General features: G+C 31.6%; 2 protein-coding genes across 5 annotated transcripts in view; one reads left to right on the forward strand and one right to left on the reverse strand.

Moving 5' to 3' along the window:
- Positions 1–4885: 4885 nt before the first annotated feature.
- Positions 4886–9561, reverse strand: cops4 (COP9 constitutive photomorphogenic homolog subunit 4 (Arabidopsis)). The gene is made up of 10 exons (XM_051120220.1): positions 9408–9561; positions 8621–8700; positions 8386–8537; positions 8201–8304; positions 7938–8091; positions 6319–6469; positions 5805–5975; positions 5604–5719; positions 5304–5388; positions 4886–5219 (listed from the first exon to the last, which is right to left on the reverse strand). The coding sequence occupies exons 1-10, from the start codon at positions 9479–9481 to the stop codon at positions 5086–5088; spliced, it is 1221 nt and encodes a 406-aa protein (XP_050976177.1). The 5' UTR covers positions 9482–9561; the 3' UTR covers positions 4886–5085.
- Positions 9562–13485: 3924 nt separating this feature from the next.
- The window catches only part of lin54 (lin-54 DREAM MuvB core complex component), a 20387-nt gene continuing 17093 nt past the window's right edge, over positions 13486–16779 (forward strand). The window contains exons 1-2 of one of the 4 annotated variants that reach the window (XM_051121432.1): positions 14950–15326; positions 16013–16089. The gene's annotated coding sequence lies outside the window, so the exon portion shown is untranslated. Of the gene's footprint in view, positions 13680–14949; positions 15327–16012; positions 16090–16779 lie in introns of those variants that run through there. The other 3 variants (XM_051121428.1, XM_051121430.1, XM_051121431.1) reach the window with 3 other exon arrangements.

A 16779-nucleotide genomic window follows, 5' to 3' on the forward strand; every position in this document is an offset into this window, starting at 1 on the left:
ATATACTATCACATTTTGCAGTATAGATGTAGTAAATGAACTCATGTGTTGCTTTTACTTTGCAATTATTTTTTTTTTTTTTTTAGGAGTACGCCATTGTGCTTTTATTCTGTGAAAGTATCATTTGGATATTCACAGCTATAAGACAAGCTGGCTGTATGCAACCACTGATGTATCAGTATAATACGCATTTTCTAGAGAAGACTCAACTTAATATAACAATGGAACTAGAACAACTGGCTGAGGCAATGACAGAAGGAATGGCTCAAATAAATAACATAGACACTTTTTTAAAGCTAAACACTGCAAAAACACAGCAACAGCAGTCAGAGGGTCAAGCAAATGAAGAGCAGCCCGGCCCATCTTCAGACAGATGTAATGCATTGTCAGAGTCTTTGGAAGAGCCAACTGATAAAAAACCTCTGCTATGTGAATAAAGTGAAAAGTGTATGTAACTGGATGTTTTATGCATATTTTAAAAAGCTCATTTGAAGTTAAAATCAACATCTGTATTTGGTATCTGAGAGGTGACTGAAAGTTTGACCATGTCAAGAATGCAGTAACAGTGTTTACTCATTTAGTCCGAACATTTGGTTTGTAATTAATTCTTTCAATCATTCAGTTACATGAATCAAGAGTTTTAAAGTTTGATGTTTTGTTCCTGTTCATTTTAATTTGCTGTTCTCTTGTTAGCTATATGAGACATGGAAAGACAAATGTGCCCAGGGTCATGAAGGTCAATAACACACCACATGTATCCAGAAAGTTTCCATGTGTAACTTTTTAGATTTTACAGCAGCATTGTTCACTCTATGTTAAAATGTGACACTGAATCATTAGTAGAAATGTATACTAGCTCTAGTTTGCTCTGTGTGCATTGTTCTGTTCCAGTGATGTGCTGTGACTAAATATTGAAGGGGAAGGATATCTCTGATGGTGTGTTTGCAAGGGTTGTTCAATCTGTCTTCAGTAAACTCTGTAAAGGATCTAATGATTTGTCATAGAAACCTATGTGTTTGTTACTTCAAGAGAGCAACTATGCATTTGTGTGGTGTTTTACTGTGTTTTTTTTATTGATTCATTCATTCATTCATTTATAATCATTTATCATTTAATCCTTTTATTATTCCATTTAATCATATAATCATTTACAATAGCCATTTAAATCAATTCCATACTAATTTCATTGATTCATTAATTGATTTTATATGTGTGTGTAGCTTCAAGTTCTATTTGTGGTCACGAGTGAGAGAATGTCTCCATTTGAAGGTTTTGAATGTCACAGGACGATGTTGTGAAGCAGTAATTTACCATTGCTATTGTTTATGGTATAATAACACTTGCTGGGTTTGTTTCCGGTTTGTTTGATTTCTGGTCAGACGAAGTCTGTGTATTGAAACACGCAAATGAGAATATTCAATAAACTCTGCTCCTTTTTATCATGATCACTTCACCTCCTGTGTCTGCTCTTCTCTGGCTTTTCTCAGTCCACTTACTGGCTGCTAAAGATTATTAAAGGGATAGTTCACCCAAAAATAAAAACAATTTACTCACACTCAAGCCATCCTAGGTGTATATGACTTTCTTCTTTTGGACAAATACAATCAGAGTTATATTAAGAGTCCTGACTCTTCCATGCTTTATAATGGCAGTGAATGGTGGTCAAGATTTTGAAGCAAAATAAAGGGTGTCCATACATCATTAAAAAAGCACTCCACATAGCATACCTGTCAACATTTGGGTAAAAAAATCCAGGAGACCTCTGACCAAGGGTGTAATATGGCAATGTCTATGGTTTCATAGACATTAAACCTTAAAATTCCTGTAAAAAACAAACAAACAAACAAACAAAAACACATTATTTACAGTTCCAGAACAAAAAATCTTTGAAAATGATAAACTTCACATTTCAGCCTTTAAACCATTTTAAGAAAAGGGTCAAAAATCAATCAATCAATTATTATATATCAATTATAATTCATTTAAACAATTTTTATCAAATAATTCTATTATTTCAGTAAACATTATTTCAGTTTATATATCTTATATATAAACATATATATACATAGAGAGAGAGAGAGAGAGAGAGAGAGAGAGAGAGAGAGAGAGAGTCTTAGTGTTGTAATTGTTTTTTGTCATTAACTTCCTGTCCGGTTCATAAAATAGCTGAATAGTTTAATGCAAATTCATTCTCTGCCAGCAGGTGGCGCTTTCGGAATGGAAGAAATATAACCGCAGTATAGGCAAAGCAGTGCAGCACCAAATATATATATATATATATATATTATATATGTATGTATGTATGTATACTTATTCCTAGTTCAATCGCAATGACTCACTTATTAACAGTAGCTTGCTTACATTTAAAGTATCTTTCCATTTTTAAAATAATTTTAAATATCAATATTCAACATTTCATATTTAAAATATCAAAAAAAATAAATAAATAAATAATGAAATGTTCCCAGGCACAGAGATTAGAATCAGTGTGTCCCAAAGCATAGTATGCTGAAAAAAGTATGCATTAAAGTACACTGTAATGGCTAATACTGCCCAAAATCCATTGCGCTTTGGTGAAGAATTCAGTCCAGAACTACAAACATGAATAAAACACTTTAAAAAAGTTCAAACATAGTGGATGTGCACAGCCAGCGGTAATGTGGAGATGTTTGAGTTACTAATAATCAACATTTAAAAAACAATTTTAAAAAACAACAGCAATGTGAACTTTTATAAACATCTGTTTCTTAACCAAAACAGTACATACTTTAAGGGTGTAGTATAAGCAGGCACATTGGGACACAGCACATTAATTTTATTACTGCGGTACCATGTAAATTTATTTTTACAGACATCCACATGAGAAACAATTACCACCCAAATAGGGCATTAGTGAGCGAACAGTCAAGGTTTTTAAAGGCCATCCTGATTAACTGTTATCTGGGGAAGAACACCTGAGAACAATCAACTCAAAATTTAGGTGAGTGAGACCTCTGGTGGCAGAGTTTTGAAATGGCAGATGATGTGACAAATAAACAGTATACAGCAGTGGTTCCCAACCACGTTCCTGGAGGCCCCACAGCACTGCATGTTTATTGTTCATCAGCTTAGTAGAGACCCCAAGACCTGAAATGGGTGTGTCAGACAAAGGAGAGATGCAAAATGTGCAGTGTTGGGGGGCCTCCAGGAACATGGTTGGGAACCACTGGTATACAGTATTACTGTTTATTGCAGGGGTGCCCAACCCTGTTCCTGGAGATCTACCATCCTGCAGAGTTTAGTTCCAGCCTTGGTCAAACACACTTCTTTGTAATTATCAAGCGCTCCTTCAGATCCTACACTGTAAAAAATAAAAAACACAATTTGTTGAGTCAGCTTAAAATAATTTGTTACCCTGCTGCCTTAAAATTTTAAGTTCAGTCAACTAAAATAAGTTTAGTCAACTCGAAATGTTAAGTTGTAGTAAGTAATTTGTGTCTGCTAAACTTAACAGATGGGTAAGTAACCCAGCTGCCTTAAAATTTTAAGTTGATTCAACTCAAATATCTAAGTTGTCACTTAGTATAATTTAACATTTAAAGTTGAATAAACTTTATTTGAGTTGACTGAACTTAAATTTTTAAGGCAGCCAGGTTACAAATTATTTTAAGTTGACTCAACAAATTGTTTTTTACAGTGTAATTAGTTGGTTCAGAGTCATTTCTTAAAGTGATAGTTCAGCCAAAAATGAAAATTCTGTCATTAATTACTTCATTCCTTCATATCCTTCATTCATCTTCAGAACACAAAATTAAGATTTAACTGATGCCCTAGCACAGAAAGCAGCAAGGGCATCATTAAAATAGACCATGTGACATTAGTGGTCAAGCTACAAGAATACTTTTTGTGCACAAAGAAAACAAAAGCCAATTTATTCAATAACTCAAGAATTATGGTTGAACCACTGATGTCAAATGAACTATTTTACCGAAGTCCTTGCTACGTTTCTGTGCCTGGGAACATTTCAGTTGTGTTGCAGTTGTGTAGCTCTCAGATTTAAAAAATCAAAAAAAATATCTTAATTTGTGTTCTAAAGATGAACTAAAGTCTTACGGGTTTGGAACAACATGAGGATGAGTAAATAATGACAGAATTTTCATTTTTGGGTGAACTGTCCCAATCAATTTAATGAAATTTGACCACTCTTTTTTTCTTTTTAAATGGAATAAAGCAGTATTTATTATAAGTGATTTCTGCACATAATTCTTTTTTTGTTTTGTATATATTGCAGCAACATCTTTTCCTTAATGGTGTATATCTTGGCTTGAGGACTAGGCTAACCTGTCCTGCCCCGCATTTTTTCTTGTCCAAGAAGCTGTATTTAGTGGCCTTCCCTGCCAACGGATATGAATCCGATAGATCACCTTTGGGGTGGGGTACAACAGGAGGTTTACAGTATGAATGTGCAGCTGACAAATTTACAGGAATCAGGTCAATGTAGATCTGAACTTGAAAAGAAATATCTAGCATGTTGAATCTATTCCACAAAGAACGTAGGCTGTTTTGAGAGTAAAGGGAGGCCTTATCCATTATTATTTCTGCTCAGCCACACAATTGCATTCATTTAATGAATTTAAATTGAATGTCATTCATTCTGTAATTCTAAAAAATAGTTTATGATAGTGAAAAATTTAATATTTAACTACTTAAAAAAAACAGAAGTTACTATTAGGTTGTCATACAAAATCTCGGGACTTGCAGCTGATGTCAAATGAATCACTATATTCACATGGTTTGTAGTATTTCACTGTACAGTACAATATTATCTTTTGTCACTGAAATCAAACATGGAGGCATTTTGATTATTGATTGTTTCTAGTTCAAGAACACACTTTTGAGACACATGAAATTTTCACAGCATTTATTAGCCATTGATACTTACAGACCATTAACTATGAAAATATTAACCTCACAAGCCAAAAGGTCAAGCTTAAGAGTATGTGTGTTGGGTTAAATTAAATTCAGTGGAAGTCTTTTCAGTTTTGACCAATGAGAAGAGACAAAGCAAAGAGTTGAAGTATGTAGACAGAAGAGCATGAAGGGGGTTTATTGGGTCATCTGAGCCTCGATGGCTTGTGCCGTCCACTCCGGTGCTGCCTGACTGATCTTCTCCAGGAGGTTGTTCACCTGGAAGCACAACGACTGAATCTGCTTGTCCCAGGTGGGCAACGGCTCTCGTGCTGATGGAAATAAGAGATTTCATTCAATTTTATTCATGGTTATACAGTTTTTATCCAGCATATTCAGTCCAAAACCAAACTTACTTTCAAAATGGACAATGCCATCTATCTGGTCAATGAATCCGTTCATGCGGCCCTCGGTAATCATTTGTGACGCTATCTTTTCTGCCTGTGAGAAAACATTTGTATACAGAATGATTTCTGAACGATAATGTGACACTGAAGACTGGAGTAATAATGTTGAAAATTCAGCTTTGATCACAGGAACACAGCAATAGACAACAGTTATTTTAACTGTATTTATACTGTATTTTTGATCAAACTAATGTAGGCTTGGTGAGCAGAAGAAACATTTCCTCACAAAGTCAGTCAGCACAGCCGTACCTTTGCAGGTGGAATCTCCAGAAGTGCTCCTAATTCTTCAAATGTGATATTATTGTAGAGTTTGCTAGCAGACAGCAGGTTATGCTCAATGACTGCTCTGTCTAAGATGCTTGAACCTGAAACATCAGACAAGTATTAGTCAATGCCTTTCCTAGCAAAGAGCATAAATAAATAACAGTATTAAAGCACAACATGTAATACCATCAGCTGTGGTGGCTTTCTGATGTGGCATCAACATGGCAGCAAACTCCTGCAACTGGTTTCCCCGAATTATTCGATCCAGGTACATTTTTTCCAGGATGCCGTAGGCTGCGAGTTGCTGACAGCGTTCATCCTTGAAGAGCGTAGCCAACATACGAGAGCGCTGCTGACCTTTTGGACACATTAAGAACTGATTAGACAATACAACTGACTTTAAAAGAGGCTGAAAGTGTTAACCACAATTCCAGCAGTTAGTGGTGTCAGCGTTAACGCTTCACGGAGGGCGTGTCTAAAGCTTTGCGCTGATTGGCCAGCGTCTGCACTAGTATATTTGCATAAGCGATCTCATTGGCTGACGCCTGCATTGGTGTTTGAAAAGTTGAACATTTTTTAACGTCTTCCGCAACAGACCCATAATTCAGTTCGGCAACGCTTGACGTCGCTCCATTCGAAGTAAATGAGAAGCGTTAACGCTGACGCCCCATGTGAATGGGGCGTAATAGATGAAAAGTACCTGCAGAGGCCAGTATAGTGCAGTGAAGCGCATGCTTCAGGGCCTCAAGACGCTCAGTCTCGTGGACGATGGATTTGTAAGAAAGCTCATTATAGCGCTGAGCTGCCTCAATGAACTTCCTCCGATAGTCCAGAACTCTGGCGTAACATACCTGTGAAACATGATGACATTTTTTTACATACTATAGTTAAACAATAATCATAAAACAGCCAAAATATATGATATATAACAAATATGTATTTTTTATTTATACAAATTATAGATGTTTTTTTTTTTAAGAAATATTTGTATGTAAACACTTGTATTTAATTTATATTATATATAAACATATTTACATACACACACACAAATATATTTTAAGAAATATTTGTATGTATTTGTATGTAAACATATTACACAAAACATCTAATTTATATTATATATAAACAAATATCTTACATATAAATCTAACATATTTTTCCTTAATATATACATGTATGTGTGTGTATTTATATATACATAATATGCACAGTACATACACAGAGTATGTAAACATAAACTTATATTTTGAATCAATTAATCGCAACTAATTGCTTTGCAGCTCTAATATAAAATCATATAGAAATGTATATTACATATATTTTAAATTGTGCATATATAACATTAATATATTTGTTTTTTATTTTTTAAAAAGTAAATTGTATGAGTTGAATTTATAGAAATTCATTTAAAATATAAATATAAATTAATCTACTTATATAGAGAAAATTTTAAATATTCATTTGTAAAAATGTATATTTATACAAACACATTATACAAGTTTTATAAATCTAATTCATTCATTTATATTAATTTAAAATGATAGAAAAAAGAAAATCATTTTTAAATATATAAATATGATTCAATGAATTTCAAATTTCCACCAAAATCTGTGTGTGTATATATATATATACACTACCGTTCAAAAGTTTGGGGTCAGTAAGACTTGTAATAGTCTTTAAAGAAGTCTCTTATGCTCATCAAGGCTGCATTCATTTGATTAAAAATATAGAAAAAAAACCAGTAATATTGCAAAATGTTTTTACAATATAAAATAATGTTTTTTATTTTAACATACTTTAAAATAGAATTTATTCCTGTGATGAAAAGCTGAATTTTTATCAGCTGTTACTCCAGTCTTAAGTGTCACATGATCCTTCAGAAATCATTCTAATATGCAGATTTATTATTAGAATGATCAATGTTGGATAATATCAACAGTTGTGCTGCCAAATATTTTTTGGAACATGTGTTTTTTTTTTCAGGATTCTTTCATGAATAACAAGTTTAAAAAGTACAGTGTTTATTCAAAATATAAATATTTTATAACAATGTAAATTATTTATTATTAACTTTTAATAAACTTTTAATTATTAACTTAATACATCCTTGGTGAATAAAAGTATTAATTTCTTTAAAAAAAGAAAAAGAAACAATAAAAATGTACTGACCCCAAACTTTTGAACGGTAGTGTATATATATATATATATATATATATACACACACACACAAATATATCCTGCCCAGCCCTAACTAGATACTGTGAAATATATTTAAAGCATTTTATAAAATGACAAAATATTGTTGAATTGATGGTACACCTTATAATGAATCTGCAGCTGTTCATTGGTGGATTCATTCTGAAGTAAAGATGCTCGGTTGATGTAGGCCTCGGCCTGAACTGGGTCATCATCCTCCAAATACAGACGAGCAATTTTCAAATAAGTGTCCAATTTATAGTCCACATTGTACTGTCTGAAAAATCAGAAAAACAGATAAGAACATAAATTCATCATTAGTGGTTTCAGGTGACACAGATCCAAATAAAGAGCTCCAGTTTGTTCCAAGAGAAAAGTGATCTTACTTCTGACCCGTCTCCAGCGGGATTCCCACAAGAACCTGTGCGGCGTTCCTCCAGTCCTCCTCTTTCTCGTAGATTGTGGCTAGATGCTGTCTGATCGAAGCCACCTGGAAGTATATGAAACTGGCTCATACACGATATCCATATGATTCCAGCATTGAGCTAAGAGAATTTTGCACAACACATACCTGTTCTTCAAATGAGATGACTCTGGGCTGGATCTTCTCCAGGGTGAAGTGGCACACAGCTTTCGCAGTGCCGTCTGGTAGGTTCGGAAGGTGCGTGCAAAAGTCTGTCAACAGCTGTCTGGATATGACCAAGCTGACGTTCTCATTAACCACTGCGCAAGTGTGAGAAATAGAGGGACTCGATTTAGACAACGTTATATCATCAGACTATCGTATTGAATATTAGTATACTTACTCGCTTCAACAAATGCTTTCAGTGCCTCAAGTTGTTCTGCATCAGTAAACTGAAGTGCTTTTTCTAATATTTGACGATATCTGTCAGCAGAGTGCACAAAAACAAATTCATTAGACTGAGAATTATTAGAATCGTTTGCACAACCATATACAATACATAAATTAAGCTAATAAAAAGGTTCCCAGTTTGTTACTTGCAATTTTGCTAGTCAGAAGCAAGTGTATTGGAGGCGGGGCATGTCCATTCTAAAACATCTGATTGGACAACTTTTTAAAATACACCCCTAAATGCAAGATGAGTCATCAATATTCTTGGTAAAAAGAAAAACTGTTAAATGTTGTGTATGTCTGATTAAAGACATTTTTGTCCACATGTAGGAGCACACTAGCATATAAATTACCTCAAAGCAACCCTCAATTTTTTATTTCATTGCGTCTTTAATTCAGTAAATACGTGCTATTTAAGCTAACTTATTGTCATTATTCCAGTCCTTAAATCCATAAATACATTATCATACAAATATTTATTAATGATTCTAACAGCTACTAACCATTATCAATAGGGATTTTGTATTTATAACATATTTACATCGTTATAAAAATTAATTTAGGCATGTTGACAGGTAACTTAGATCATCTGTACTGCATATCCTCAAGCTAGCTAATGTTAGCCTGTACTCATCTCATCTGCAGCATCACACCTTTCATAGAGAAAAACCTACAGAATTACTTTATGCGATAAACTTACAGTAAGTAACAATTTTAGTAAATGACTTAAAGTTACATACTTCCCAGCTAGATCTTTGTGAGACCCGCTAGAGTTCATCAGCTGTGCTAGCTCCTGCCTCACGCCGGACGCCATTTTGGTCTGTACTCAAACAACAACACGGGCGGACCACTAGAGGCCGCCACTCCATCACCGGCCCCTGCTGTCAACTGAGACCGGCGGGACGCTGCGCTTCACCCGCTGACCACTAGAGGGCCTGCTGGTACCCGTTTACTCTTGCTATTGTTTTGTTATATGAGTACAAATGCTTTTCTTATATGAATTTGTAAAACAAATAAAAAATGCATTACATTTCAAGTAAAATATTTTTAAGCGTTTGTGTCCTTTACTCAATATAGAACAGGGTTCTCAACCTTTATATTTCCTTCACACTTTCAGCCAATCCAGGAACCCCAGTATAATATATCTAGATCCCAGGAATTCATCAGTATTTCTATATTAATGTAATTATTATCTCATTCCAATGTGATTAATTCCAAAGATAATATAATATCAAAAACTTTATTATTCAAAAATAAAAATTAAAAATCCTCAGACGTCTCAAAATGACTGCTCTTTAGTGGGTATTTTCAGTTTCCACTAGACATCTGTTCTGTAATGTTCTGTCTGAGACAAAATTATATGTTATAAACCATATAGTCGGACCAATTTCACAACTATAAATAGTAACAAACATGAAGGCCAGTGCCAAAGTGCAGAGTGTCTGCAGAGCATCTATGCATTGACCTGTGGCTTTACAGCTAAATGAAGTGTATTTAAAAAACTCCTATAAATAAACAGCCTGCATTTGTCCTACAACAAATGGGCTACTAGAATAGAATAGAATAGAATAGAATAGAATAGAATAGAATAGAATAGAACAGAACAGAAAATTATTAGAGCTAGATGAAGTGTATTTATGAAAGATCCTATACGTAAACAGCCTGAATTTTGGGGGCAATAACATGCTATAATATAATAGAATATAATGTAATATAATATAATATAAATGTTATAATGGAATAGAATATAAAATATATAATATAACAAATTAAAAACCAATTTAAAGACCCTAAAAATGAACTGTCTGAATTTTTACTTCAACAGCTTATGCTATTCTATTTTAATACAAACTCATGTAATTAATAGAATAGAATAGAATAGAATAGAATAGAATAGAATAGAATAGAATAGAATATTATTAGAGCTAGAAGTGTATTTATAAAAGATCCTATACATAAACAGTCTAAATTTTTAGGCAATAACATGCTACAATATAATATAATATAATATAAATGTTATAATGGAATAGAATATAAAATTTATAATATAACGAATTAAAAACCAATTTAAAAACCCTAAAAATTGACTGTCTGAATTTTTACTTTAACAGCTCATGCTGCTATATTTTAATACAAACTCATGTAATATAATAGAATAGAACAGAATAGAATAGAATAGAATAGAATAGAATAGAATATTATTAGAGCTAGATGAAGTGTATTTATAAAAGATCCTATACATAAACAGTCAGAATTTTTGGGCAATAACATGCTAGAATAGAATAGAATAGAATAGAATAGAATAGAATAGAATAGAATAGAATAGAATAGAAAATATATAATATAAAAAATTAAATTTAAAGACCCTAAAAATTAACTGTCTAAATTTTTACTTCAACAGCTCATGCTATTATATTTTAATACAAACTCATGTAATTAATAGAATAGAATAGAATAGAATAGAATAGAATAGAATATTATTAGAGCTAGATGAAGTGTATTTATAAAAGATCCTATACATAAACAGTCAGAATTTTTGGGCAATAACATGCTAGAATAGAATAGAATAGAATAGAATAGAATAGAAAATAGAAAATATATAATATAAAAAATTAAATTTAAAGACCCTAAAAATTAACTGTCTAAATTTTTACTTCAACAGCTCATGCTATTATATTTTAATACAAACTCATGTAATTAATAGAATAGAATAGAATAGAATAGAATAGAATAGAATAGAATATTATTAGAGCTAGATGAAGTGTATTTATAAAAGATCCTATACATAAACAGTCAGAATTTTTGGGCAATAACATGCTATAATAGAATAGAATAGAATAGAACATAATATAATATAAATGTTATAATGGAATATAATATAAAATATATAATATAACGAATTAAAAACCAATTTAAAGACCCTAAAAATGAACTGTCTGAATTTTTACTTTAACAGCTCATGCTGCTATATTTTAATACAAACTCATGTAATATAATAGAATAGAATAGAATAGAATACAATAGAAAATATATAATATAAAAAATTAAATTTAAAGACCCTAAAAATAAACTGTCTAAATTTTTACTTCAACAGCTCATGCTATTAGATTTTAATACAAACTCATGTAATTAATAGAACAGAATAGAATAGAATAGAATAGAATAGAATAGAATAGAATAGAATAGAATAGAATATTAATAGAGCTAGATGAAGTGTATTTATAAAAGATCCTATACATAAACAGTCAGAATTTTTGGGCAATAACATGCTACAATAGAATAGAATAGAATAGAATAGAATAGAACATAATATAATATAAATGTTATAATGGAATAGAATATAAAATATATAATATAACGAATTAAAAACCAATTAAAGACCCTAAAAATGAACTGTCTGAATTTTTACTTTAACAGCTCATGCTGCTATATTTTAATACAAACTCATGTAATATAATATAATAGAATAGAATAGAATAGAATACAATACAATACAATACAATAGAAAATATATAATATAAAAAATTAAATTTAAAGACCCTAAAAATAAACTGTCTAAATTTTTACTTCAACAGCTCATGCTATTAGATTTTAATACAAACTCATGTAATTAATAGAATAGAATAGAATAGAATAGAATAGAATAGAATAGAATAGAATAGAATATTATTAGAGCTAGATGAAGTGTATTTATAAAAGATCCTATACATAAACAGTCAAAATTTTTGGGCAATAACATGCTATAATAGAATAGAATAGAATAGAATAGAACATAATATAATATAAATGTTATAATGGAATAAAATATAAAATATATAATATAACGAATTAAAAACCAATTTAAAAACCCTAAAAATTAACTGTCTGAATTTTTACTTCAACAGCTCATGCTGCTATATTTTAACACAAACTCATGTAATTAATAGAATAGAATAGAATAGAATAGAATAGAATAGAATATTATTAGAGCTAGATGAAGTGTAATTATGAAAGATCCTATACGTAAACAGCCTGAATTTATGGGGAAATAACATGCTATAATATTATGTAATATAATATAATATAATATAATATAATATAATATAGATCCTAAAAATAGGATTGAATTTGAACTGAATAGAACTGAATTTTTATTTCAACAACACATGCTACTATATTTTAATATAAACTCATGTAATTAACAGAACAGAACAGAACAGAATAGAATAGAATAGAATAAACAGTCAGAATTTTTACTTTAACAACTCAAGCTACAATATTTTAATATATGTTAATGTAATTATTATAATATAATATATTACAATATATGTATATAATATAATATAAGACTATATTGTACATACAATAATGTAAGTAATTAATTAATTAAGTATTAAAATTATATTTTATAGGAATTAAATCATAAAAAATCATATGTAAGGTGAACATAGGTAAAGTGAGTCACTTTCTGATCATTTGTCATCGGCATTCTTTTTTAAAATATGATCCAAATGACTGCATAAATATTCGTCCGTTTGTTTACTGTAACGTATATTTATTACTTTCTGTAAGTGAGTCATTACTGATTGTTTGTTTTTTTTTTTTGTTTTTTTTTTTTTGTTTTTGAGTATTTTACTTGACCAGAAAACCTGAATTTTGATTCAGAATTAAAATAAACATAGGAATTAGCTTGACATAACGAAAAACAAACCAAAAAATGTCACCATTTTGCAATCTCATCTTATTCTATATAAACATCATTCATCTTTCGGCATGCGAGACTGCACGGAAGTTGTGGCGTGACGTCATTTGTTGTTTCCTATGAAGGCGTGGCTTGATTATGGGATGTTAGAGGTGAAATGGCGCTCGGCGCGGTATTTTAAACAATCGTCTTCGTCTGAGAGCGGATGATCGACACGATGCAGCAAACGAGTTGGACTTAACAGTGCGTGACTGAGTGGAAAACGTTGAGGATTTCAGAAGAGCCCCTCCACACTCATCTCGACCAAGCGTAAGAAGTGCTTTGAGCTCGGGTGGGTGTTCAGCGAGGGGCAATATGATCTCAGCTAGTTAGCCGAGCTGCTAACAGTGTGTATGTGTCAGCTGATGTCCGTCCGCGGACTGCCTTGAGCGCTCGCTCCGGACTGCGTCACACACGCAGCTGTGATCACATATGATCGTTGCTAATGCTTGGGGATCTTCTGCTGCATGAACCAAACACAGGCGAAGCTTAATAGTGTTAGTTAACAGTGGCTAACTGCTTAGCACCTGAGGCTATACCTGACAGTCAGTGACAGCAAGCTGCTGGCCCGACGCGCCTGTCATACTCTTATAGTTTTATTCTGCGTAATTATTGATTCACAACATTATTAGTTACATGTAAAACGCGTGAGATTTTAACTTGCATATTAAAATTAATTAACATAACGTTATATAAAATAAAAGACATACTTTTGTGGCAGAATGACGTGGTCCTCTTATGTTGGTTTTTGTAATTAAACAGTATTTAGGCTACAAACGGTTTGACTTTTGGCTTTATTTTATGTTTTAGGTTTGCACACTATGCACCGATTCAGATAACGGAAGTGTTTATAAATATTACGTATTGTTGATGTATTTATTTTAGTGCTGTCGAGCAAATTTAATCTCATCCAAGATAAAAGTTTGTGTATATTTGTTATGTGTATATATAAATACACACACATACAGAATATATTAAAAATATTTATATGTACATACATATAAACATAACATTTTTCTTAAATGTATACATGCATTTGTGTGTATTTTTATATTTTTATATAAATATTTATATATATATATATATATGCACAGTACACACGTAAACAAACTTTTATTTTGGATGCGAATAATCACGATTAATCATTAATTTAGTTTTTTCTAAACTGTAGTGGCATTTTATATAAATATCATTGATAGTAGGAATTAAAAGAGTTATGTGGCTTTCGTTTGAAGGACAAACTCTTCAACATGCATTATTTTGTAATGTTATTACATTTTAATTTGATGTAAATGTGATTGCAGCAATTAATTTTAATCAAAATAATACCAGTGCACGAAGGTGAAGAGAAAATTGCAGTGAAAATACTGTTGTTTTTATTTTGTTTATCAAAACCTGCAATGCTTCCCTTTTTTTGGAAGATCAGAAATGCAGGCTGATAAAGTCAGTCCCTATTCATTACCACTTTCCGGAAAAATATGCACTAGTGATAGTAAATGGTAACTGAGGCTGTTATTATGATAAACATTTTTGGTTTCGATTAAGAAAAAAGTTATGCGGGTTTGAAGCGAATAACCACAAATAAAACGTCATTTGTCTCTATTTCGCTCCTCCTTTGTGTGACAAAACCACAAATCCTGCTGTTTTTCTTCTCCCACTGTTTCTCATGTCTGAACTGATGACGAGATGAAAATGGCGGATCTTTCGAAATCCAACCCCGGCCTGAAATAGACACGCAGCTCGCTAACTCGCTTTAACAGGACTTAATTCAAGAGGCAAACAAACCTGCCTACAATAACTCATATGTGTGCCTTGTAAATGGAGATATTTCCATGGCAACAGAATAGACAGGAAAGCAGGCGCGTCGAATATCAACAAACTCCGTCTGATGTGAAACTGACAGGCGGTCTTGTTTGGTTTCACTGAATTAACTGTAGAGGTAAAGGTTTAAACACGGATTGTTATTGTCAGGCATGTCCAGAGAGGCCCTGCTGTTGTTTCACGGTATTTAAAACGGCTGCAAAAGTGTTAAATGTTACGTTTAAGCAACTGAACGCATGCTTAAAAGTGTATTTTTATTTTCAGTGTCGTTGTTCACTTAAACCTCTGTCAGTATTTGCAAATTGTCAGTTTTCTGAAGCAGAGTCTGGCTAGTTCATGTTAGCTGTGACAGCTGTATGTATAATTGTGTGTTAACTGCTGGTTAGCTCCTTTGCTAGTTAGCCGCATAGCAGTTGAGCGTAAACACTGAACGCGACGCGACGCAGTCAACAGTGGAGAGTGTTTGGAATGAATGGGAGCGGTTCGGTCGCGTCGCGTCGCGTCGCCCGCAGTGTGTAAAGACTTTAGTGAATGTGGGAATTTGAATGGCCCGCCAGCTGATTGTAGCAGAATATGACATAATTATTATGCAGCTGTGCTTGATATGATGGGTTGGGCTAGTAGTTTCAATCCAAACTGCTATATAAACAAAATATACTTGGATATACTAACAAAGTTGGTTGCAGTTGTTCTCAGTACATTTCAGTGTTTATAAAATGCTGTCAAGACATGTTTATAAAGGAAGTCATGGTTCCCACAAGCCCTGTAATTTCAGAGTATATTTAACTTGTTTTCTTTACACAGAGAAGTCATTAGAACTATTGCAAGTCTAAAGTCATGGAAATATTTTATGGAGAATATTTGGGAAAAATCTAAAACATGTATGTTAATTGTATGTTATTAATTCTATATTTTTATATAGTTTATTTGTAAAAGGCATTTTATGTGTGTTAATAATATTACAAATAACTTAAAACGAGATAATATTATTTAATGTTATAGCATTTAATATTATTTAATTTTAGATATTTTAATCTTTTTATTTTATGTAGTTTATTATTTGTTAAAATAACATATACATGCATTTGTTAATAACATAAAAAATAAGACACATAATTATTTTAAATATTAATTGTGTTAATTGTAATTGTAAAATTGTATGTGCGTGTGTGTTAATATTAAAAATATGTATAGTTAAATAACATTGTTTAATGTTAACTATTATATACGCACAGATGTGTTAAAAATAAGAGTTAAATAATGTTACGTTTATCTAATGTTAAATGATATTAAATGTAGTGTTTATTATTTGTAAAAAGGCAACATTTTATGTGTGTTAATAATATTGAAAATAAGATGTATAATTAAATTTGTTTAATGTTTAATAATATTAAATGTATTGTGTATATATACATAAACATATTACATACACGTGTGTTAATAATATAATAAGATAAAGTTGAATCATTTAATGTTTAATGTTTATTGCTAAATATATTAAATATTTATATGTATTACATTGTTTATTATTTGTAAAACGGCAAGATTTTGTGCGTTAATATTAAAAATAA

The sequence above is a fragment of the Labeo rohita genome, chromosome 10, assembly GCF_022985175.1.
Source record: "Labeo rohita strain BAU-BD-2019 chromosome 10, IGBB_LRoh.1.0, whole genome shotgun sequence".
Classification (NCBI taxonomy): Eukaryota; Metazoa; Chordata; class Actinopteri; order Cypriniformes; family Cyprinidae; genus Labeo; species Labeo rohita.

What these genes read in the sequence shown, in the direction of transcription:
- cops4 (XM_051120220.1), bottom strand. Translation starts at nt 9,481, where the DNA reads ATGGCGTCCGGCGTGAGGCAGGAGCTAGCACAGCTGATGAACTCTAGC. An exon ending in GAAAGCATTTGTTGAAGCGA is followed by an intron (nt 8,538 to 8,620) that starts GTAAGTATACTA and finishes ACACTTGCGCAG; the next exon opens with TGGTTAATGAGAACGTCAGC. An exon ending in CCGCTGGAGACGGGTCAGAA is followed by an intron (nt 8,092 to 8,200) that starts GTAAGATCACTT and finishes CTGATTTTTCAG; the next exon opens with ACAGTACAATGTGGACTATA.